At 36.2% G+C, this 25,844-nt stretch overlaps 1 protein-coding gene across 4 annotated transcripts in view; it reads left to right on the top strand.

The window, feature by feature from the left end:
* The window catches only part of CDH18 (cadherin 18), a 168,627-nt gene that overhangs the window by 122,438 nt on the left and 20,345 nt on the right, over positions 1–25,844 (top strand). For all 4 annotated transcript variants that reach the window (XM_086741982.1, XM_086741980.1, XM_086741981.1 and 1 more), the window contains exons 6-7: positions 5,463–5,716; positions 20,339–20,475. In XM_086741982.1, the coding sequence (XP_086598108.1) occupies positions 5,463–5,716; positions 20,339–20,475 (391 nt within the window). The remainder of the gene's footprint in view (positions 1–5,462; positions 5,717–20,338; positions 20,476–25,844) is intronic.

The following is a 25,844-nucleotide window of genomic DNA, read 5'->3' on the forward strand; positions in this document are numbered from 1 at the left end:
GCTTAGGTAATGCTATACTTCATTTGAGCAGAATTTCAACACTTAAAGCTACATAAATAGGTGTAAAATACTTCCATTCTTTCCTCAGAAGTTCTAGCATCCCCTCATACAGTACAAAAAGACAATCTGATTTTTATTTTTTTTTTTTTTACTCAGATCCTTTATGCAGTTTAATAAGTATTTTATACATTGTGTGCTGTAATTACTTTTAATTTAGATTGGATTTGAAGCTGAATTATTTTAATAGCCTACCCAAAATAGATAATCTCCAGTAAGAATAGAATTGATTTTGTTTCATATATTAGATGCCAGTACCTTCTATAACAGTAGAATAGGATGATTTTTACTCTTTCTAATAGTTCTCTGGAAGAACGTATGGTAGACACATCAAAAAAGCCTGAAGTAAGTATATAATTGTCTCTGAAGGTCTGAAGTCCTCCGCAAACCTTTTGAAACTTCACTTGTTTGAGGTTCTGATGCAAAAATCAAACTTCTCAGCACCTCAGTTCTAGACTGATCAACAGGTTTGCCAAGTCTGTGAGTGTTGGAAGGAATCTTTTATAGTCTTATTCTGGGCTGACCCAATATGGCCGGTACTTTTATCATCTCTCCTATTGACAAGCCCTGGGGAGCCACTCTTCAGTCTCAGAGATCCTACCACAAAGAGTTGATTGCAAACTGTCAGGAAGGATTTTCCCTTTGCCTCAGGCAATTCCTTGTTTGAGTGGGAGACTAGAGGAAATCAAAACAAAATAGCACAGTGAAAGCCATTACTGTCTGGATCCTTCAGCGAATGAGTGGTCAATATGTTCCCCCCCTTATCGTGACTTTCAGAGAGGTATGCTAGAACTTTCCTGACCTCAGGTCAGCAAGTATTATTCAGGCTTCACAGAAAAAAAAAAAAAAAAAAAATCTGAACAGGCCATGCCTCTTCCATTGTGTATAATAAACCTGGAAATGTTCAGGAAGCAGCTATGTACCTCTCATAAAATTATGGTGTTCCTTTTGAGAGTCTGATATTAGAAACAAAAATTGCAGTATAATGAACAGCAGTATTTTCCATTTAGCCCTGTGACTAGTCACTTCAGCTACATATAGTATTTTCAGTTTTGCATGAAAATCAGAATAACTAATGAATGCATACTGAAAATATGTAGGTAACAGTCATTGAAAGACATTGTGCGTAGAGAAAATAAGAAACATGAACAAAAATTATGTTTCAGTCTATCTAAAATTTAAATGTTTAATTTTCTTTCCAGGAAAGAGTTAATGATCTTCAGTGTTCAGGCAACTTTAAGTGAATCTAGAAATGATCATCCAGATTTCTAGAGGGGCAGGATAGTGTTGCTTCTCTTAACTTATACCTGCAGCTAATGACTGAAATAGATGACTGATATTCAAGGCTTGGCTGTGAATTAAATGAGGGAAAATTTAAACTTAGGTTTTACACATTACAAGTGAAAGTATTTATAAGTAATTTATTTGAGTATTTGCTTCTCTCGGAGAAAGCAAAGTGTCAGAAAGGATAGAGCCACATCTTTCTGTTTGACTATATAGAGTTAAATGAGTCCTATTGTGAATCTGATGGGTTAGTTGAAATATTTCTTGTGTAAATATAAATTATTTTGTATTATCATTTTTATACCCAAACTGTTGCTGAATTAGAATAGCTTAGGTATTTTAGGCTGAATGTGATGATTAATGAACTAAATTTTTAAAATATGGGAATAAAAAACTACTGGTAAACAGCTCAGATTACCTGAAATAATGGATGAGTCTATGGTCAAATGTCTTAGCACAAAATTAGATGGGCTATAAGTGGGGGCCAAATTTGTTCTTCAAGTGGAAAGATAAATGTCAATTTCAACACATACACAATATTTAAGCAGAATCCTAGCAAAATGCAGTTCTGCAGCCATATTTCGTATTTTTAATATTTTATCAAAAGGAAAAGGAAAAGTGGTGTCACAACTGGACTTTTGAGTTGTTCAAAGGTGTGGATTATCACAGGACTTGCATTGCTTGTAAATTTCCTCACTTCTCCTCAGGAGAGAATAAGGAAAATAATAATAATAATAATAATAATAATAATAATAATAATAATAATAATAATAATAATAATAATAATAATAATAATAATTCTGACACCTGGCAACAATAATCCTTAGTACAGCATGTGTCTTTTCTGTCTAAAATAGCTCAACGTTGAAAATAATGTTTGGTTTTTTTTTCACAACTGTGAATTTCAGTGCAGGAGAGTATGCTTGTTTTCGCTTATGCCCCAGTATATTATTATTTAATTCAGAGATGTTATGGGAAGAAGAAGAAAGAAAATGGAAGTAAGAAACTGCTTTGGCTAAGGTTGAAATGTCAGCTTTTTCTGGTTATCTGAATGGATTATTCTTGAATTCTAGACAAAGAAATAGTGTTAGTATTGTTTGATTAAATAACTACACAAAAGAAAGAAAACAAGACTTTAGACTTTTTATGATTCCTTGTGTGTTTTCTGGGAGAAATTAGTCTTCCTATACAATCTAATCCAACCACTGTTAGTATAAACTTAAGTTAATTTTCCAAAAAGGCATCATAGATACAATTTGCAATCCTGTTGTAAACTTATTTAATCTTAGAATATATATGCTGCAGAAAAGTGCAAATTACTATTTAATGTTTCCCTGCTCATTACACAAATACAACATAAATTAACGAGCAACATCTGAGTTAGAATTTACAAAACTTAGATTTCTTTATGAATTGATTTAATTTGAGTAGCACACTTAGTTCTTTTAAAAATAGTAATAGATTTATCAGTCTTTGAGAAATTTCCATGCCTTTAAAGTTTTTATTAATACATTCAGGAAGGGGAGATAGAGAAAGGAAAAGACAGAAAAGTTTCATACTATTAGAGTTAAGAGAATGAAATAATTGTCTTTAAATACATAGAGGACATATCAAAGAAATATATAGCATATATAAATCCTCATCAACTATTTTTCTTATACATCATCAGTCAAATTTACTGTAGATTTTATCTAGAAAATACACACTGACATTGACAAATCACACATTGAGTTCCTCATATTTATTGCCTTGAGTACTATTTTTCCACTCTTTGTGGCGATAGGAAATACCAGTTTAGCCTTGGTCAAAGGCTTCAGTACTTGGATTGAGTTCTGTTCAGGCCGGCTGTCAGGTCCATACAGAAAGAAACTGGTTGTAGTGGAATTCCATCATGCCATAATGTCACAATAATTGATATTGTAAAAGAAAAAAAAAAGTGTAGGAAACTTCTTTCAGTGTTATGCCTGTGTTTTGGTACTGTTGGAAACTTAATGGTAGTATATATAACTGTACAATCTACCTGCTTTGCTCTGTGTAATAATAAATATTAACCTACCTATCCTTCTTTATAAATTGACTGAAGCTAGAAATTCGTAACCTAGTAAGTACTGAGGTGTCTATTATCAAGACAGACTGTCGTGCATAGAAACACATATTTAAATTGCAATCTGAAACTTTGAAATCTGTTCTATGACTGCATGATCTGGCATAATTTAGTGAAACAGATAAATGTCCACTCTGCATGCTTTATGTCCTCTTGGTTTTACTTGTTTTGGAGAAATTTGCCTAACTTTATGGAAGTGCAGACAGATGCTGGTAAAAGTTTGAAAGGATTTTCATCAGTACTTCTGTGTTTAAAAAGCTTTGCTACTAAGTGTCTCATTATGTGGTAGCTCTGTCAGGTTTTTCTCCCCTTGGCATTGTCGTTGTCATTGCAGTCAGTCCCTACAATCAGTATAGTACAATTCTGGACTGAGGGACTGGCTCGGACTCTACCTGGAAAGCAGGTACATGCTAAGATTGCAGAAGAGTTTGAAAGACACTGACAGTTCTTAATTTACACATTTATTTTTCTCTGCAAAATGAAGAAAAAGGTAGTTACTCAGACCATAAATGGGGGTAAATATGGGTTTTGCAGCACAGCAAATAATAGAACTTTTGTCATTGATTATGAGTTTTGAGATTAGTTTTTTAAGATGTTTAACACATCTAAACCTAACTGGTATTTTTTAATGCCATTTCAAAAATTAGAACTAACAGACAATACATAGAAAAAAAATCTCACATGAACTTCTCAATGGGCTACCTATGAAAAGTAGTCACTTACTTTAGTGAGACTGAAGAAATCAGCTCAAAATAGTTGTGGTCCTATAAACATGACTTCCAGTAAAAACATTTCTTAGTTCTGTCATTCTTAATTCCGTCTGGTAATAGAACTTCATTACTTGCATACTTTTAAGTTAAATATCCTTTTAGTCCCCTCTACTACATAACTATCTGATGCTGGAAGAGTGGTGAGTTGAGTGTGTCATGTTTGTCTTATACTTGCATGAGACAGTGTAGTAGCATGCTAATATAGAGTTAAAATAAATAAGTAAACTCAGTAAAATTAGTTCACAATAATCTGAAAATCAGCTGAACAAGGGAGAGGACATTTTCACATGTGTGAATAGCAAGCTAGAAATGAGACTCCTAAGAAAGAAAGTATCCATGTTGTGTGATATATGAGTCAGACTTCTAGCTTCTCCCTTCCTAGTAGAAAGGTAGGATTCCTAGTAGGAATCTATTGATTTAAATAACAAGGCAAAGTTCAAGTGCCAATGGCACTTTTGGTAGATGGTACAGCTGGGGATGTGCCTTCTATTGGGTTTCATTGGAACATTAGGCCCTGTAAAAGGCGTATCCCCAGCTGCAGACTTTCTTCCCATTTATGACTGCATAATCCATGTATAGTGTAGCAGTACATGGTGAGACAGGCTGAAGAGTTGTCTCTCTCATTGTTGCTGGTGAACAATTGAAAAGAAAACGGTCTAGAATAAAGAGATGCACCCTTTCTGGTTAGAAAAGCACACAAGCACATGTTTAGGCTATTAGTACACATTTAAGTTCCTGTCTCTTACAACAACTGAATGTTTTCCTGCAAGGACTTGCTTTTTTCAGTTGAGGATTTAACAGAAGAGATGCCCGAAAGAATTTTACTATCATTATCACTGCCTGTTAAATGTGTTACTTAAAGATACGAAGTTAATTTGAGATACATCAGTCTCTATATTTTTCAATATTTAGCACTGACCAGTAAAAATCAAAAGGTGATAAAATTCAGAGACTTTACATTATCACAGCAGAAGAATCTGATGCTCATTCTAAACCTTAAGTTTTTCCAAAACTTGCACCTTGCCCACAGTTCTGTTGAAGGGAAAACCTCAATCTATCCTGTTTCATGCATATCCTTCTACTTACAAGGTATGGCAGTGGCTACCAGAATGTCACTGAAAATTGTCGCTTTCCAGTAACATGAAGAAATGTGGTTTAAGTTAAATGGAAAATATGTAGTTAGCTTGCTAGCAGGATAATCTGAAGCGGAGAATGGCATTGTTAAATCTTTTTTTTTCTGCCAACAGCCACTCAACTATGAAAAAAAGAAATCATATACACTTAATATAGAAGGAGCAAATACTCACCTTGATTTCCGCTTCTCACACTTGGGACCATTCAAAGACGTAACAATGTTAAAGATCATTGTTGGTGATGTGGATGAACCTCCGCTCTTCACTATGCCTTCCTATGTCATGGAAGTTTATGAAAATGCGAAGATTGGGACTGCTGTTGGCACAGTAACGGCACAAGATCCTGACACTGCCAACAGTTTAGTGAGGTATAGTAAGTCCAAATTATATGGGATTGAATTCCACTGGCTAAAGGGTTATGAGATCTGGGATGTTTGAAACTGTGTCTTTTATTTTAATACATAAAGGGAAGCATAGGTCAGAACAGTGTCATGATACATCTGTATGGATTTGATTTACTAATGTAGTCTTCAACCTTTTGTTGGTTTGCACTAAAATTGCCATCTAACCATTGGTCTAAGCAAAGATCTGTGTGGACTAGTTCCTGTAACAGCACCTCTCCAAACAGCCCACTGAACAAGGCTGGTATGTTATCACATCACAAAATGGTGCACTTCACTGGCCTGTTGCCAATCAGTATCCTGCCACTAGTTGTAAATCTGTTCAGGATCATAATGCTGTTTTTGCCGTGCTGTGCCATTATTGTACTGTCCCTCTGCACACTTGCCATACTGTAGTTGTCCCAGGTGCTTGTGCAAGACAGGAACAGGTTTGGGTACCCCTTTCCTCACAAACATGCAGTATAGCTTTTGCAAAATTCTATTTAAGAAGGAAGTAATTATTTTGTAATATAACTCAGTTTTAGTAGGGTAACTGAAAAATAGCATGAGTATAATAATGCACCCCACTGATGTTGCTAGGGATATGTCATGTCATCTCCGATTGTCAGGTCTAGGGCAAAGAGAAGCGCTAAGAAGCAAACACATGCAGCATCAGAGGCATCATTTGAAAACTAAATGAATATGTAATATACTAGGAAGGAAAGGTTTTGATAATCTTTTTAATTAAATTCATTCTTAAAGAAAATATTCTACTTAAAAAGAAAAATAAAAAGAAAGGAATAGTCCTGTGTTGCTGCTCTGGCCAGAATATTTCATATAATAACAGAACTGACTTGGAAATAGGTCATGATTTGAACTAAGAAACTGAAATCAAGCTAGAAATACCTCCAAAGCAAGCTTGAAAAAGCATTGATGCCAAAAATATACATATGATATTAATTTGACTTCTTCTAAATTTAAGAATATTTGGATATAACCTTCAATGCTCCGGAACCAAGATTTGAATTCATTACTGGTTTAGAATAAGGTTTTCAATTACATGTTTTCAGCTTTAAAAGGATCCAAAACATTTTTTACGGTCTTCATTTGCGGGGTGAGTTACTTTCTAAACTGACATGCCATGTTAGAATTTTGTGGAATAGTACATAAATGTTTGTCTCAAAGGTGGTAGTGGCTTTAAAATGTTTCAGAAAAAAAAATTATGAATATATACTTGATGCTATTCCTTTTTGTGACATAATGGTACAGCCTTTGTGGAAATCATATGAGTATGTACCTGGAAAACAGTTTTTCTTAAGCTAATTGGGCATTTTTAGTCTCCTGACTGAGTTGAAGTCTGCTGGGTATGTGTAATAGTCTTGGTAAGATTAAACATTTTTTGCAGAACAATGAAAGCATCTGATTGTTGTGGTTCTGTTGTGCTAATAGTCTAAAATTAAAAATGTTTCATATTACACAATCAATATATACAATATTTTGGTGGCAAGTTATTGCCTTTGAAAAAATTTCACTATGCTATTTGTGTCTAAATCATAACATAAATTAGAAAATTTAACTAAAAATAACTACCAAGTGCCTGCAGCTTTAGTACTATAATTCTGAAAAAATAGCTAACACAATCACACAGATTAGCCATCATGGTAGTTTGGGAGTAAGAAGGCCAAGTGCAGATTTGACTAGTTCTTCCATAATTCAACCATCTGTGGCCCCTAAGAGTTTTGCCTAGAAAGGAGAAAGACAACTGTGGTAAAATGGAAACAGCAGCAGTTTGTACCAAGGCTGAGAAGGCTAGAAATAGATCTTCTGGGTGAAACAAGCAATAATTTGGAAATAGGGGGGCTGAAAAGAAAAATATTTCCAGATATTTGCTTTTTGTATTAGTCTTTTTTTTTTTTTTTTTTTTTTTTCCCAAACAGGAATTTGCAACCAAGGATTGAGGCCAGAATATTAAAGATCCATATTATGCCAATAATTGTGGAGAAAAACTGTCTTTACCTTTTTCCGTCCTGTTTTTCCCCCTGTTGATGTTCCTTCTATCTCTCTCTGTTCCAATGGGGAAAAATATAAAGTGCTAGAAAAATATACCAAATCATGAGGCTCTGAAAGGGGCCAGCCCTCAGTTACATTAGAGGGATCTGGGCAGTAGCAGCTCAGATATCCTTGACATATCGTTATATTGTGACCAAGTCCACTCTCTGGCCAGACTTTATTAATCTTGGCGGAACTGACAATTAATATTGTTTGTGAGTGTGGGGGCCATTTATGAAGACACTGATCCTCTAAAGGGCTGGACTAACACATTGTTGCTTGGGATTCTAAAGAGGCACGAGGCTGGGTTGGTGTGCCCTTAGGTTCTCCTTGAGCCTCCTTCTACAAGAGGATAAAGGCTAGTCTGGGAATGGGCAACTTCAATCCCCTTTCCCTCACTTCACTTTGCACACAAACACTGACATGGGGAAGAAGGGCTTTGTGTAGTTTCGAGATTTGGCCACGGCTTGCGAAACTGCAGGTTAGAAGTGGCGTACAACCTGAGAAGCAGGCCGGGCCAGGCAGGCTGAGCTGCTGCTCCACCAGAGGCAGGGTCCTGCCCCATGCTCCGCTCACAGGGGCAGGTAAGCAAGCAGCTCAGAGAAGGCTGTTTTTTCTCATAATTAAGCACAGTGCATTTATGCCCTTCTGTGCTCGTTTGCAAGAAATGCCTCCACTGTTTGGTAGAAACTCTGATGAATCCCAAAGATAATCTGAGGGTAATAAGATTGCATCTCTCAATTGTTTCCACACAATTCTGAGTTAATTCAAAATAAAAAGAGTGATTATAAAAATAAAACCAGGAAGATTCAATGTGACTTTGTTAGAAAGCACAGATCACACAGTCTTCAGAGATACCTACAGGTGAGATTGCATGGCTGATCTGTGTGGAGCAATGGAGTAATGGAGTAACAGTTCCTCAGCCGAATGGCTCAGATATATCTCCAAATGTAAGTCTACAGGACAAGCTATGTACCAGCGATTTGCTTAACAGTTTTTCCTAATCCATTTGTGTGTCCGTTCCACCTTCTGAGGGCACTTGTAGCCGTGTGTGAGACTGATAAAGTATTAGGCACACACAGTTGAAATCGTATCACATCTTTGCTGTCCAGCTCCTAAAAGAGATACAGTGCTGTGATCTGTTCACTGCTTAATTAAGCAACAGTTTATTTTGGTGGCAGGAATAATGGTTAGAGGAGTAGTTATTGTAATTAACAATGCTGAAAGGAAATTTTAAGAAATAGTTATTTGAGCTAAACACAAAAATAAGTAGCAACTTCTACTGTTATCTGTAGAGAGGAAGCTGAAGGCTTTTTTAACCTTATTTCCTCACTGTGATGAAATCACAGTGATTTCAGCTTGTTTCTGAACTGAGCAGTCTTCAGAGTGCATTGACTATGTGCCAGAGCTTCTACTACTGTTTTACTTTTTCAGCCTCAGCAAAAAAAACCCTGCTATAATAACAAATGTAGCTATTAGAGGTTTCTTTTATTCAGACATTATCTGGTTGGTAATTTGGGCTGTTTTAAAGAATTTTCCTTCCAAAGTTGATTTTTTTTTTCTTCAAATAGTTAGAAATGCATTTTCAGGGAAACATTAAAATGTTACATTTTGAAATATAACTTTATTATTCTATTGAAATACAAAAAGCAAACATAATCATAGTCAGTATGAAAAAGAAAGATATTAAAACATCATGTATTAATTTTAAAGTTACAGATTTCTGGAGAGGTTTGAAAAATAGCTATTTACTTTAAAAATTATGTTCTAAAACAACAGAAAACATCCTACATTTTAACTAATTCACAGGGATTACTGCCCCGTTGGAACATTTATGGGAAACTAAACCCCTTTCATTGCACTGTTGTGATAGGACAAGGAGTAATGGTTTAAAACTAGAAGGAGGTAAATTTAGACTAGATATAAGGAAGAAATTTTTTACAATGAGGGTGGCCAAAATACTAGAACCAGTTGCCCAGAGAGGTGGTAGATGCCCCATCCCTTGGACTGGGCTCTAAGAAATGTGATCTAGTTGAAGATGTCCCTGTTCCTTGCAGGGGAGTTGAACTAGATGACCTTTGAAGGTCTCTTCCAACCCAAACTATTCTATGATTCTATAATGAAGTAGTCTGCTTCCATACCAAAACCTTTTTTTTCACTTGAAAAGATCAGAGTTAAGTCATGTCTTATAATATTATCTGGTGCACAAATGAGTCTTGAAAGTTTCCCACACAATATGAAAGAAAGCACAACTATTAAATCTTCTAGTTATAATTTTATTTTAGTGTATTGTTAATTTTAAGTCTTTCTGTACTTCCTTAGAAATTATCTTTTTTTTTCTTCCTGAACCCATACACGGAAGACCTCTGTGGAGATTAGGGTTCAAAACAGCTTTTAGTTGTCAAGTTGCATACGTGTATTAGGAGCAGCCCTAGGCTGCTAGTACTGCCTCAGGGCTACGGTAGTGCATGTTGAAACCCTGCCATCTTCCTGTAGGTGATTCTTGGGTGGTGAGTCCATCAAACCACAGTGCATACTCACAATGATCCTTGGAGCTTTCTGACTACATCTGGTCTGTTTTCAGTGGAGTGGTTTTCAGAAGAATAATCTTGATGCTGTTCCCCAAGCCTCCTCCAAGTTAGTGATTCAGAAAAGAGCAAAGACATAGTTTTAAGACTAGGATACTTTCTTACATTCTTGTATAATAGTGAAAATAGTTGCATGACATGGGCAAGTTCCCTCATATTAACTTGATCCCAGTTTGATACTGTCCTATGAGGAACTGAAAGTGTTTATTAACACTATAACCCGGTAAGAGTAGTTTTTGAAAAATAAATCATTCTGTTATAGAAATACTGTAATGTAAGCTCACTCCTTTTGCTGCTGCTGTGTAATCTTTGTCATGCAGTGGTACAGGAGGTAATTCACTGTTTTGAGCATTAATGACAGAGCCTCTGTCCCCTCTGGTCATTTGTTACTCCTACTTATTATGTTTGACATAGATTGTTTGCATTTCTGAGCAGGAATGTTCTCTTCCGAGCTATTTAACTTAAGACTCCTTGCAAACAGGCTACAGGTACTGATCAGCACCTTGCGTGTGATGGTGGTGTCAAATGATAAGAAATATAAGCACCTTCCCATTTCAGAATTATGTTTATAATGGCTTGGTTAAAAATAACCTTATATTTTGTTGAATCCTTGGAAATTTGATAAGATTTTGTTATATTAATACATTGGAATTCAAATAATTTTTGTGTTAGACCCTAACCAGTCTGTAATCCACCTCACTGTAGGTGAGGTGGATTTTTTTTTGCTAGGCCTGAAATTGATTAGATATAGGAAATTGAAGAAGTTTCAGTGCCTTCCTGATGTCATTTTGGATGACGTATTATCCAAAATGTGCATTCCAACACCATTCCTGGTATCCAGAAGCTATAATAAATGAAAAGTTGCCTTAGCCTAGTCTGATTTAAATTGACAGTCTTCTCTTCTTTTCTTTCAGATAGAATACTGAAAAATCAATAAATGACAAGTACACAGGATCATAACAATTAATATCATGGAGGAAGTTGTTCTTCAATTCCTGCATCAGGCAGAGAAACTTATTTTAACTTTTGCTGCATTGGTAGCAAAAGATAGACATAAATTCAATGCTTTCTGGCATCAGCCTTTAGAAAGTCATGTAAATGGTATTTTCAGTAAATGGTATTTTAAGAGGAATGCTTATATATAGATGAAAGAACATACCCATGGAGTTTCATGTATTCCTATTATTATTTCTGAGAAACTTAAAGACATAAAGACTGTGGAGGATTCTGATTATAGACTGGGTTTTTTTTTGACATAAATTTTATATTTACTGGAGGCGGAATAAAACCTGGACTTTTCATTCAAACTCAGTCACTCAAGTTTTGATCATGCAGTATCAGCACATTACGTGAAGGGAGGTGCATGAGAGACCTGTGAGAGGGGACCAGAGGGTGGGGTTGAAAATCAAAATTTTTTTTTTTTTTTATTTTATTCCTGTCCTCTGAGATCAGTGTTGGTTTCAATGCCACTCCCCCCTTCTGTCAGGTGGGATAAGATTGATCTATTGGGAAGTATAGAAACCTCTTCACCTACTTGTGAAGTTTGTCTTACTTGATCTTTGAATGTCATATAAGTGGAATAAGGTTAGTTTACTTTCTGCTATTCTGTGCATAGGATGCTTTGTTAGCTGTACTTAGGGCAGCCTGCTGAGATCAGTGCTGTCCTGTAGAGTGACTGTCCCTCCCTCACATGCCCACTAGGGGAACATCCTTCCACAGGATCCTGCCAACCTTGTGCTTCTGGAGGCAAAGGCAGACATCTATCCTCCACTCACTCAGACCCTGAAAGTGTGACACTGTCATAACCCTGTGATCAACACCTACAGAGACACACTAGTATCTTCCCCGGGTATGTGAATGGCTCACAATTAGTTAGGAGAGAGAAGCTCTGTCCTCCTCCTCCATCTCACCTCCTTCATTTGTTTACTCTGTGTTTCTCCAGTATTACTCTTCTCCAAGATTGTTAGTGAATCAAAACAAAAAAAAAAAAGAACATCCTGTTTTGAATGGCTGGAGGCAGAGGAGAATTTTTCTCCAATTTCTTCTCTGATTCTCTGTCTGTCTTCATAGGGAGGAACCATTTTAAAACATTTATTTATAGTGTTAAGATGGGAGATCTGTTGTTGATTTTTTCTCTGAGGCCTCAAATTGTTTTGGATTCTTGTCAAGCTATGTGTCCCAGACCTCCTGCTAACAGTGATGTCCATCTCTCCATGCAGGAACTATTAAGCTGTTCTGACAGCTGTTCTGACTAGGAAGCATCCAGCTCAGGATGGTGGTCAAAATCTCACAGCAACCAGAACCACCTCAATCCCTCACTTAGAGCTATGACAAATCATCTTTATATGGTGACTCTGAGAGTCTGATTTTCATGCCAGGACATAATTTCTATGTTTCTATAATTGCCACTGACTTAAGAATGCCTCCAGTATTTAAAATTCTTCTATAGTTAGGAGTCTGCCTTCATATCTGAATACCTCTGTAGTGTAGTCTTTTGATAGGGCCATTCAACTGCAGTAAAGAGGCAGTCTATCAGTCTTGATTTTGCTTGGTTTAATATTTAGTATGAGGAGGGAAAAAAAAAGATAATATTTAAGTAGAATACCATTACTTAGCTGGTAAACCTTTTAGGAGCAAAAAGTGTTTTTCATGTAACACTACACTTTATTTCTTAGCAGCCTTGGAATCTGAATGTTAATCTCTCTGAATAAAAAACAACTTCAGTGTAACAGTTCTGCCATAGTAGTGGCTGCCTCTCAGAGGCTTTGCTGGGAGTCAGCAGTTCACTGCTTGCCATTGCCCTGTGCCTCCCTGGATCTGCCACCCCACATCTCCAGGACAAGGAGAGGGAAGGACATCACTTCTGCTGAGCTGAGATTTCAGTATGAGAGGTAAATCAGGAGTCCTGTATGGGAGACAATAAGGTACTACTGATCAGCTGATGGATGTCAGCTGGCAGCTAGTGCCAGAGCTAACTCAGTGAGAGCACCCTATCCAACCAAATTCTTCAAGCACTCTGAGAGGACCAGTATTTTCCTCAAAGTTATGTTATGCCTGTCTGAGAAAGAAGAAAAGGAATAGTAAACAGAAGAATTACCTTCTCCAAGCTGTCTTCAAATACATTGCATTTTCACAACTGGAAAGCACAGTTGAAGGCTGTAATTCTCAGTAGTAGTCTTCTGCTGAGGAGCTCTGGAACATCTAATGACTCCTTAATCTACCAGACACACTGCAGGGAGAAAATTGGTTACCTGCTGTTTTGGCAGCTGACTTCTGACTCACACTTCACAATTACTTTTCTCTCCTGAAGAAGTTTGTTTGAACTACGAGGAAATAGATTGGCCCTTGAAGGGACGCACTGTAGTGCAAGATAGTCATGGCAACAGAATGTCTCCCTATCACCTCATTTGGCTTCAAGGAGATGCTGCTCATTCCCAGTCTCATGAGGAGTGCTGCAGAGAAGATGAAAGGCATGTACGAGAGTTATGTCCCACCATGGGCCATTTCCTGATGCTCTTCAGCTGGCCATGAAGAGAGTTGCAGCTGATCAATTTTCTTGCTGTTCATCCTGGGGTACCTCCCTCCCTCACTCTGTGCAGTTTTTGCTTACACTTTTTTTTTTTTCTAAGGTATTTTTCTAAAAGAAAAAGAAAATCTCTATACTTTGAGTCTGAGCATCTCTTTCTGAGAAAAGTTTATTTGCTTAAATTTTTAACTAAACCAGTTTCCTTGCAATGACATTTGATTTCTAGTTGGTAAGTCTTTAGATAGTGTGAGTAATTGGTTTGGCAGAAGAACTATCCTCTTCCCATTACCTTTTTAAAGTGCTTCTTTGCAACTAGTTTCACTTGTTATTAGAGAACTGGCTGTTTATCTGTGTCTCAGTGCAGAAGCCCAAAGAAGTACTGTGACCTGTGAATCCACATCTGTCTGAAATGCGGCTTTGGAAGTTCATTAGCAATAGCAGTTTTGTAGTCAGGGTGGGAATTTGTAAAAGAGTTCTTGTTTGCAGTTGATAAATAGGGTAATAAATAAAAATAGTATAATGAAAGGATAAGCTATAGACTTGATTGAAGGAAAAAAAAAACAAATTAAAAACTCAAAACTATTTAAAACCTCAAACTCAAGGCTCTTCCTTAGAATACAATAACTGGAGTGAGACATACTGGAATAGTAAAGGAATGTGCCACTTGTCTCTCAAGTTACAAGCTGATGTTAAAATTACCTTAAGACTGACTAATCTAGGGAGAGAAATTCTGAAAATGCTTATGGGTTTTAGCTTCAGAAGCCCTCCTAACAGGCTTGTAAATCATTAATTTTCCTAAACTCCTTTAGCACTGTCGTAGTTTAGCCTCAATCGGGACCAGACTACGCAGTCTCTCTCTTGCTCCCCCAACCCTCCAAGAGAATAGGGAGAGATAATATAAGGAAAAAAAAACCTCGAGGTTTGAGATAAGGACAGGGGGAAATCCTTAAGGTTACCGTTACGGGCAAAACAGACTTGACCTGGGGAAAAATACTCATTTATTACTAAAAACAAAGTAGGATAACGAGACAGAGAACAAGATAACCTCCCTCCACCCCTCCCTCTTCCCAGGCTTAACATTATGTCTATCACCTTCCCCCCCACCCTGAGCAGCACAGAGGGGAAGAGGGAATGGGGGTTACGGAGGTTACAGTCAGTTCATCACACGTCATTTTACACTGCTGCTTCGCTGTTGTCAGAAGAGCTCCTCACGTTCCTCCCCTGCTGCATTGTGGGGTCCCTCCCACAGGCCACAGTCCTTCGTGAAACTGCTCCAGCATGAGTCATCTCTTCCACGGGATGCAGTCCCTCCAGAACGGCTGCCCCTGTGGGGCCCTCCACAGGCCACTGCCTCCTTCAGGCATCCACCTACCCCAACGTGGGGTTCTCAATGGGCTACAGGTGGATCTCTGCTCCTCTGTGGGCCTCTATGGGCTGCAGAGGGACAACCTACTCCACCATGGTCATCACTGCAGCCTGCAGGGGAATCTTGGCCCGGAGCCACATTACTCTTCCCCCTCCTTCTTCACTGACCTTGGCGTCTGCAGCCATTCCTCTCAGAAGAAATTCTTCACAACAGGCAGGCAGACGCCTCTCTTCACATCATCCATCTCATCTCCTCTCCACTTCTTGCAGCCAGGCTGGGCTGAGCTGGGCCCAGTTGGCTGCCCAGTGGAAGGCCAGAGGGTGAGGGCCACAAGGCTTGCACCTCCCCCTCTCTGCCCCCACTTGGCGTCTTCACATCTTCTCTCATTTTTTTCTTTTTTTCCCCTTCTTATATATGTTATCACAGAGGCTTTATCAGGGAACATTCTGCTACAAATTGTGTTGGCCTTGGCCAGCAACGGGTCTGCCCTACGCCCGGCCAAGTCCACTGAACAGCTTCTTACAGAACCTACCAGTGTAGTCCCACCTCACTAAATAAAACCAGAACAAGCACCTTTTAAAACTTTCTCAATTTTAAGCATTGAGTTTTGGTATTTAATTTCTTTCAGATTCTCTTCAGATAGTGTGACTAATAGGTTTTCTATATTCATGATCCTTTTTAATGTAGTTTCTTTAAGATTGGTTTCTGTTGCTGGTTTGAATGTAAACAGTTTATAGAGAGCTGTTTACCTGAGCATGTCTTGTTATTGAGTCTCTTTATTAACATGTACCATGCAACTCAGATGTGCTGATTTAATGGTTAAAAATATGCTAATTTGTGCAGCATTGTCATGTGTAAATGTCTGTAAACATCTGCAGTTAATATTATAAATTCATTTTTTAATGAATGCATTCTAAGAAGAAACAGCCAACTGAATTGAGGTGAAAATTCACTTTTGAAGTAACTCTTTGAAATTAAAAAATTACCCTATAGCTTTTTTCAGTCTAGAAAAAAGCGTTAAAAAGCACCTTAGTAGAGGTGAAGAGAAGAGTAGGAGGGGAAGGGTATCACTATTTTTGTTGCTACTATTATCTAGCTGAAAGTAATTTTTTTTTACTAGGTGAAATAAATTCAGAAGCCTCAGTAAAGCATCATTAGGTCTGGAGTATGGTATATTTCTGCATAAATCTGGCCTCTATTCTAAAAATAAAGATAAATCAGTGGCTAATGTTTATAAAGGCCTAAAATGTTAAGCACTTTGTAAATACCATGAAACTTATTGTAAATGTCCTCTTACATGTGACAAAAATGAGTGGCTCTATCAAGGGAATTTCTTGTAAAAATATTTTTAGAGCAGTTGGGAGCAGTGCTTTAGACTAGCATTCCTAGTTCTTCTACTGTGTGGGAATATCTTCTGTAACTTATTTTACTGAGACATGCACAGCAGTGCAAATGCTAATGCAGTGCTAATTTAGACACGATACACAAAGAAATTTTAAGGAAGAATCTGGAGTAATGGAGAAATTTTGAACATTATAATAACAGAAAACATAAGAAAGGTCCATTTCTTTATTCAATCATGATCAAGAAAAACTCTGTCAAGCTGTGAATGTTTTTATATGCCTCTAACTATATGCAAAGTTTAGCACACCAAGTGGAAGTGCTACTATGGATAAAATAGAAACATTTTTCACTATTCTAGCATCACTGGAAATAAAACTGTTAGTACAATAAATTACCTCAGGATCACTTTATGTCCATTAACTCGACAGAAAATGCAATTGAAATTATTCATTCAATCCTGAATTCTTTGAAGTGAAAGTTGTGACCTTCTATAGAATACATTCAAATAACTGATATAGAAAAAGGTGTTTATAATTTAAAAAAAAATAAGACCATCTTTTACTATATGTCTGTGAAAATTAAGTGTTAAGTAGTCAGAATTCATAACAGAATCCAACTTCAGTTTTTTCTACACAAGCTTCACAAATACTAAATAGTCCTATTTTTATGGTTCTGTGGTCAGCACAATACTGACTCACAGAGTAGTCACTGTGCCTGATGTTGATCATAAGTAAACAATGTCCACAGTAATAAATGTTTGCAGGGACAGGACTCTTGTACTATAAATTGTTTTGGATTTGCAGCACGTTTTCCATAAGAAAAAGTCAGTGAAGCATATTTTTTTTTAGCAAATAATTCTTGTCTTGGAGACCCCTAGAGTCAAGAAAAACAAGGCTGTAGCAGGAGAGAAAGAATTAAATTTTATCATTGCATACCTGATTGTAAGCTCTACTGGTAAAGGGTCCTGCTAAAGTCTCCAAGGAAGTTGAGGGACAGTTATGCTTCCTCTGTCAGCATTCCAGTGCATCATGTAAAAAATGTTTGTGTATGTGTGCACTGCCCATCTTGCCCTACGCAACCACATGTTCATTAATTCTGCCTTAACAGTAATGTAGTCAAGATGTTCCAACGATTTGTCATAGCTCAGATTTCCTACACTGCGGAGCATAAGGTATAAGGCATGAGGAGATTTCTCCAGCTGACACGTGTCTTTTGTATAAACTTCAATTCTTGACAAAACTCCATGGCAAGCATGGCAGTTTTATGGATCCTTTATGAGCATTTTCAGAGGCTGATGCCGCTCTGTCTCTAAAGTTTTTGTAGTTAGTAAAAGGTAAGGCTAACTGTGCACATAGGAGATACAACTTATCCACTGATATTGGCACAATCTTTCAAAACATTTCCATGACAAATAAACACTTGGAGAACCTGAAAATCTGCTTTATGAAAGAGTGAGACCTACAGAGACACTGGAAAAATTACTTGTTCTGAAACTGAAAAGCAAATTCTGATTCCCAAATAAGGAAGTGTGAGTAGCCTGGACCAATAAAATAATGCCAACAGGATAGCTGTGTGGTCTTTTTTGGTTTGTTTGTTTTGTAATGGATTTTCAGAGGATTCAATATTCCCTGGAAGCAACATAAATTTTCTTGGACAGCTGTAACATTCAGTGTGTCATGATCAGTGATTGATGAAAGTTGGTCAAGATTTTACTTTGAATTCATCTCCTGAGTTTACTGAATACTGAGAAGCATACCAACTTTTGGAAGTATGTCTGCAATACCTACTGTGATTCAACAATTAGAAATCGTAATTTTTTTTTGTTGTTGTTGTTTTTCAGCAACATCACTTGTTTTGATTTTTTTTTTTCATCCAATTTGGGACACACTGGTTAAATAATTTCCTCTGAAAAAATATTTCCTGACTTAAATTCTTAAAAGTGGTTGCCCCATCCCCTACCTAATCAATATCTTGCCAGTTAGCTTTCAGTATGGAGACAGTTTGTGTCTGATATCAGTCTGTTTTCAGCTGCCGTCTTGCACATCCAAAGTGTCTTTATTGAGCACTTCTGGAGTATTTTAGAATGAGGTATTCTCAGGTGTTGGTCGTTAATGAACTACATATAGGTTCTGACTGCAGCTCAGACGGGAGACAGTGAGTTAAATCCTTATTCCAGAGAACCAGAAAATGGGTGGGAACTGAAGTCTGCTGGCTCTCCAACAGCTCCCACAGTTACATGGGGGCTGTTTCATGATGTCAAAAGGAAAGACAGAGAACAGGCAAGAAGCAGAGATTTTCTAACCTACTTTTGGCTCTTTGATTTTCAGTGCTTGGCCTACAGTTCTTTAATTGCTGAAAACAGTGTAAACATGAAAAGAAAATCTTGAGTGCCACAAGCCAAATTATCATATTGTAAAGCTTCTTGTGAAATACTTCTTGCAGTGAAATACTTCTTGCGGGCGGGAAAGGTGGGTTCAGGTTCTCTCAACGAGGAAAATCTAATTTAAGTCATCAGGTCTTAGCTATTTTTTCCACTGAGTGTCCTATGCTTTGACCAGTTATGGTGACTCATTCAAATTGCCGCTGCCTCGTCTAGTGCTTTATTTCCTTTACTTTTTCACATGTCATATCTTACTTTAATATGTCATTCAATTAAATATTTGTTTACTTGTTTTTTTTGTTTCCTTTCCCCAAATAGTTTAGTACATTGTGAGAGAAATTAAACTGAAGTTAGTTTTAATTTTTTTTTTGAGCTTGGCAGCTTTTATGTGCATCACTCTTTTTATTAGCTGACAATTATACTTTTGAGGAGGTAGAAATAAGACCAACTGGATGGGAAAAGTAAATAATTTTAATCTGTATATAGCTTCTATATATTAAAAACTTCACAGAATGAAAGCAGGGCTGATAAATTATCAGGAAAAACAATTATGATATATAAAAGACTTAGAAGCTTTTTCCTTATTTTTTCATCAAGTTTGAAGTTAGTGAAGAAGGCTTGATAAGGGTCTATAATTGCTTCATTTGTTAAAAGCTGTTGTAAATGATTCCAGCTTTGAGAAAAAAATGTCTTGTCAATCTCTTTTTTTGTGTTCCCTCCCTCTATTTCTGTTACCCACTTCAAGGTTTTTACTTTCTTTGCCAGGCAAAGTGCCCAAAAGCCGAGGGAGTTAAGCAGGGCTGCTTAGTTCTACTTCTAGGCTAGTGTCAGTTGTAGCTCTGGGAATCAGCCATTTCTGCTACTAGCCTTTGTAATAGTTATATTCAAAATGGCTTACGTCATCAACTTTATGTCAGAGAGACATGCTTCAAAACAAGTGCCAGGACTGAGCACACTGGTTTGCAGTGACAAGCAAATAAGCAGAAGAAAAATATCTTAATATCTCTCTGTTTTCTTTTCTGCCCTTACATTTTATTTTTTTTTTTGGTCAAAATATATGTGTAGCTTACCTTTGACAGAACTGTGTACTGCTGTGTAAATTATCACCTGTTAGCAATTTATATATTTGTGACTTACACGGGAAACCTTGTTATATATCAAAAGAAATGTGACATTATGAAATAAATGTAATATGACGTTACTTTGGGTGTCTCTATAATACAGAGTTTTTCTTAGGGTGTTTTTAAAAATTTCTATGATATTAAAAGCTTGAATGTAACATTTGTATGTAGCTTTCTGTTTCTTTGTATGATACATACTACAATGGGTATATATTTATTGTTTTATTTCTTCATAGATATTTCATTGATCATAACACAGAAGAAGACAGGTATTTCACCATAGATGCTAGTACTGGAACCATTAAGACTGCCAAGATCTTTGACAGAGAGGAGACACCTTGGTACAACATCACAGTGGCTGCTTCTGAGATAGGTAAATAAAATATTTGGCACATAGTATTAAAAAAAAATTGATAGGAAAATAATAATTTTCAGATTTTCAAGAAACACTGTTTAGAGAGGTTATGTTCTTTTTAACATAATGGGATTTTCAGTCAGTTTGGATAAAGGACAATTTTCTCTGTGTATGTGAACCCCCTAATTTCACATGCCTACGTGATTCAACCTATGTAAATTTACTATTTTTTTTTCTGTATGTGATAGAAGGCTGCCAGTTTGCCCTGCAACAGTTCCAAGCATTCAATGTCCTAAAATCAACAGCTTGTCCTGTATGTGTTTCATATTTAATATATCTTGGAAGATAACACTATATAATGCTGTCTGAGAAATTAATCCTTTCCTCTTGTATCTGCTACTAACCTGTTTTAGTGATTGCATGTTAAATATGCCAATATTAATTTATATCTGACAGATGCCTAGTAGCTGCTGATTATCAGGGAATACCTCTGGCCTTTTAATAGGCAAACTGCCAAGTAAAGATACAATAAACACTTGCCTGTGCATTTGAAAGGCCTCCAAGTCTGGTGAATTTCCATTGTCTCAGACAAACCTTGCAATAGTCAAGAAATGTCTGACTGAGTAGTCCCAGATAAATATTTTTATATTGGGCAAGGACAGTTTAAAGAACATTACAGGGTCTTTATTTTGGCACAATCAAAGTTTTAAAATTAAAAAACTCAACAAACCAAATTAAAAAAACCTCCCAACTTGGGAGGTTGCTAAGTAGTCTTTGTGAGACTGTCTTCAGTGGCAGTGATTTTGATCAAAACTGTGAACTACTTTTATGTGTATTCCTTTCCTTTTTCTTTTTTTTTTTCCTTTTTTTTTTTTTTTTGTGTGTGTATTCTGTCATTGCCACATGACACAATACAGTTTTTACCTGTACAGATGCTACTGACAATATTGAGCCCTCTCTGCTTTCATCTGTTTCATCTCCAGGTTAGAATGGAATCTATTCTGCTGCTACATCACTAGTCACTAGCACATGCTACAGAATTAATGGCATGTACATATTTTATAAGGACACCAAATTATCTCTTATTATTGTACCTGCTTTTGAAACTAAATTGAAGTTTTGAACTAAGTAAATTTCTATTGTAAATAGTAAAATCCAGAGTTTTATGTTTACCTATTAAAAAAAAAAGTAAGCCCTGGCACTTCAGTGTGCTTGACAGTGTCTTCATATATAATGTATTATTTCACTGCAGCATGAAATAAAATATAATTCAAGCCTAATCATGGGCAGCTGTATAGTAACTGTTAATTTGAATTAAGATTTAAAAGCCTCAGTAGGACATACTGAAAAAAAAAAAGGAGTAGTCACTAGTCTTTTTGGGAAGCCATCCAAATGTAAATATTTTGCAGACTAGATCATCAGTCTTTTGGGGATGAAGTTATGGTGTGCCTGAGTGTCTCCAAATTGCTCTGCAATGGCTGAAAATGGAAAAGCAGATAATTTCCCACTGTTTGCCTAAAGGACCAACTTGAACGCAATGAATGCACAGACTTATCTTTGAAGAGTCTATAAAGAGTTCCTAAACTGTAAAGCTGTAGAGAGGCTGTGGAGAACAGGAGAAATTAAATAATAGAGTACCTGCCAGATTCTGTCAAATCTCCTAAACATAAAGAAATGTTAGGAAGAGACAGTAAAAACTGACCACATGAATGGATACTGCAGAGATTTGATACCACAGAGTATTAGAAAACAAAATACTTGAGAGACGTCATTATGCAATCAATTTCACAGACAAAACAAAAATCTCCAAGGTTATCAGATGCAATCAGATATTGGAAAAAACCCCAAAGACATTTTTCTTTGTTTGTGTGTCTCCTGTATTTGCTTCTCCATGCATATTCTTCATACTAGCTTCAGGCAATAAGATACCAAAGTGATGAGTTAGAGCAATACCTCATTGAAAAAGTATGCAACACCCTGTGATATGGTATTGAAAGGATCCCAGAAAAATACAGTCATTACAGAAACTACACAAAGAAATAACTTTCGGACACATTTTCTTAGCGGGCCAATAAACCCTGTTCAGAATTAAAATATGTGAAATGAAAGGACAGCTCACAAGAATAAGAGTTTGAAACAATTAGCTTGCTAGAATTAAGACAAAAACATTGAAGTGCATGTTCTAACCATAACATAAGCAGTTTTTTCATCAATAAGTTTTGGTAGAAATAAAAACAATAATGGAAAGATATAGTTACACAATTCAGAGGAAAACAGGATGCACAGAGAGAAATAATAATTTGCAGCAGTCACATATAGAACTCCCTGAGATTTTTAATAAATACTGAAAGCCCTATAATTACATTAAATAGACAGATAAAGTATATAATTAGAGTGAGATGCAGTTCTATCTTTTCTTTAGGTGCACAGGGATATTGCAACCTTATATTTCTATCAGTGAACAGCAAGCTATTAGAAAAATTTGCCAGTTCTTTTTCATGTTTTATGGTTGCATTTCAGCAGAAAAGACATTCCTAAGATTTTGGTAGGGGATTAAAATATATGTTACTTCTAATAGTACTACATGAGACTGTCATATGGAGAAGGATAAATGGAGATAGAGTGGGTAAGTAAAGTAAACAGAATAAACCTGGTAATTCTATTAAGAGGCACACTGATTTATTTTAGAAAAATAAAATCTAAGACAAAAATACACAATTCATTGCTGTTTATTTTGAAACATGAAAACAACATATGCATTGCCTGAAGGAAACAAGTCTATGGAGTAATATCTTCCTGGCATATAGCATTGAAAGAGTTAGAAAAAAAAACCAAGAACTGATGACATTTTATTTTCTCATTTTAAACTTTTCCCCATAATAAAGAATAACTTTAATGCCTAGTGTGAAATAATTAATTTTTAGAAAAATGAGCCCTTTTCAAGATCTAAAAGAAAGTAATCAGAACTAATTGCTGTTACAGTGCTATAATCTCCAACTCCTCTGTATCTGGTGGACAGCAGGGCGACTGTGACTTTGTTGCTAGCTTTGCATCTTACTTTTTACTTGAAGTGATTTTTTTTTTCTTACACTAAATGTAAAATTTCCTCATAATGATTTTAATCTACTTTTTAATACTAAAAACTAATATTTTTAACAATATGGAGTACACTGAAATAATTAAATTAACTCTATTTTTTATACATCAGTGCAGGAAAATTTTGTCTTATGTATTGTTTTGCTCCATTTACTATTATCTGTGTAGGTACATTGCAGAAGCAGACCTAGAAGTGTTACATTAAGCCTTGCCCTCACCAAGAAAAAAATCACACTCATTCTTCATCTTTGATCTCACTTGCATTCTGTCTGCTAGTTCAGTTTCAGAAAGAGTTTTGGTGTTGGTAGCAATTACTTTATTTTTCTAAGAAAAGAATTTGCCACAAAAGTAGACCAGATTAAACTAGATTTTAAAAACTACAGGGTCTGAATTTTAAAAGTATTTTCTTCATGGACTAGCGACAAACTGCATATCTGATATCTTTTTAATGATGAGAGCCAGACGCAATACTGGTACCATGTCCAGACTTTCCAGTGATACACAATTTATTTTCAGCCTTGGCAAGTGGCCTACTAATGGATCATAAAATTGCAATAGCATGATTTGTAGCATAATCTGCCATTCTTTTAAATGTATTTATCAATGCAATAAGGAAAGCCTACACAAAGCTATTTTTAAAACCTCCTAGTTGTTGAATGGCAAATAGTTCTGCATCCTGCTCAAGAAGTGATGCTTCTAATTCCAAGTTCAATGCTTATTTCCCTATTTATTCTAATTTAGTCATTGGCTTCTAGGCATGATGGATTTTTTTCTCCTCTGTTTCTCTGGGGAAAGGTATGATGAAGATATTCCTACATTGTCATCTGAAGATGGTGTAGGGTATAACTCTTCCTGGCTACCAAGGTGGGTCTCAGAAGAAGAGACAGTCTTTGGGATCACGTGACATTTCCCTCTTCAGGGCTTTGTGAATCAGTACAAGAATCTCAAAATAGACATTTCTGGCCACAGAACCAGCATATTTGTGGTGCTCTGATCTGCTAAGGAGGTGAACACCAGCATTGTCTGTAAGCTGCAGAATTTTGCTTGTATTAAGGCAGAGGGAGTCATCAGCTTGAGAGCGCTAAATGTTTTAAGTCTGCTGCAGTGCTATTATTACTGCTATAGCTCCTGTTGCTACTACTGGTACCACTACTAGCATCATCCAAGACAATTGATCAGTGCCTTCAGGTTTGTGTTCATCAGTGAAAAGTCAAATTTTGCTATAAAAAAAAAAAGAAAATGTTTTATAGCCAACTTCAGATAACAATATTTAAAAGTACCCACTATCTTAAAAAAAGCAGAATAGAACATTACACTTATTACTTGATTCTGCATAATTTTCTTCTTGTCTGAAAATTTAGTTTATCACATATACATCATTCTGAATTAAACCCAGTATTTTCTGAATATAACCACTGCCACTTATATACTAGATATTCTTTAATCATTTTAGTTCTGTAGTGTGTTTTATCCATCCTAAATCTATGCTTAGTCTTCACAAAAAATTAATGGAAGAGAAGATTCAAGACTCCAGACTGGCTGTTGACAAAGACTTTTGTACATTTGCAGAGGACTTACTGGTGGAGGGGCTGATACTCAATGAAACTGATTCACTTTACAGATATTTAGTATTCTTGCAGAAGAACTATTTATTCTTGGAAAAATCTCAAGCAGAAGAAAGCAAGTCCCTAGCGTAGGTGAACCACAGCAATGTTTCTGCTTCAGTTATCCCTTAAAACAGAGAGCATTCAGTTTGAAAAATCTATTCTTGAGGCATAATGCTAATAGGACACAGAATGGATCTGACTGTTTTACAATGCACAGGCCTGAAATATATGTCAGCACAGATTATCTTAAAACTGGAAATTTGCCAAACTGCTGCAAGAAATTTGTCTAATTAACAAAAATGTACTACTAAAAGGACCAGTTATCAGAGTGCTTTGGAAATTGCAGATGAGTTGTACACCTGAAAAAGATTGGAGTTTGCATATATTTTATAATAAAACAACAAAACTAAACCTAAAAAAAAAACCCAGTTTATAAGGTCTCTTTTTATTTATTCTCATTCTCTTCTCCCATTATAAATTGGCCTATCAACTTGCATGCACATGTAGCACACACAATCTGACAAATTTCAAGACTATTTTGGTAAGTGGTGTTAGTACTTTCGCTATTAGCATTTTGTAGTGAGTAGATTGTCAATATGGAAATTTGCCTGCAAATGTCAATGATCCCATGAGGTAATCATTTCCAGAAATATACTAATAATACCTTGTCATAAAATAGAATAG

The sequence above is a fragment of the Chlamydotis macqueenii genome, chromosome 2 (assembly GCF_036417535.1).
Source record: "Chlamydotis macqueenii isolate bChlMac1 chromosome 2, bChlMac1.mat, whole genome shotgun sequence".
Classification (NCBI taxonomy): Eukaryota; Metazoa; Chordata; class Aves; order Otidiformes; family Otididae; genus Chlamydotis; species Chlamydotis macqueenii.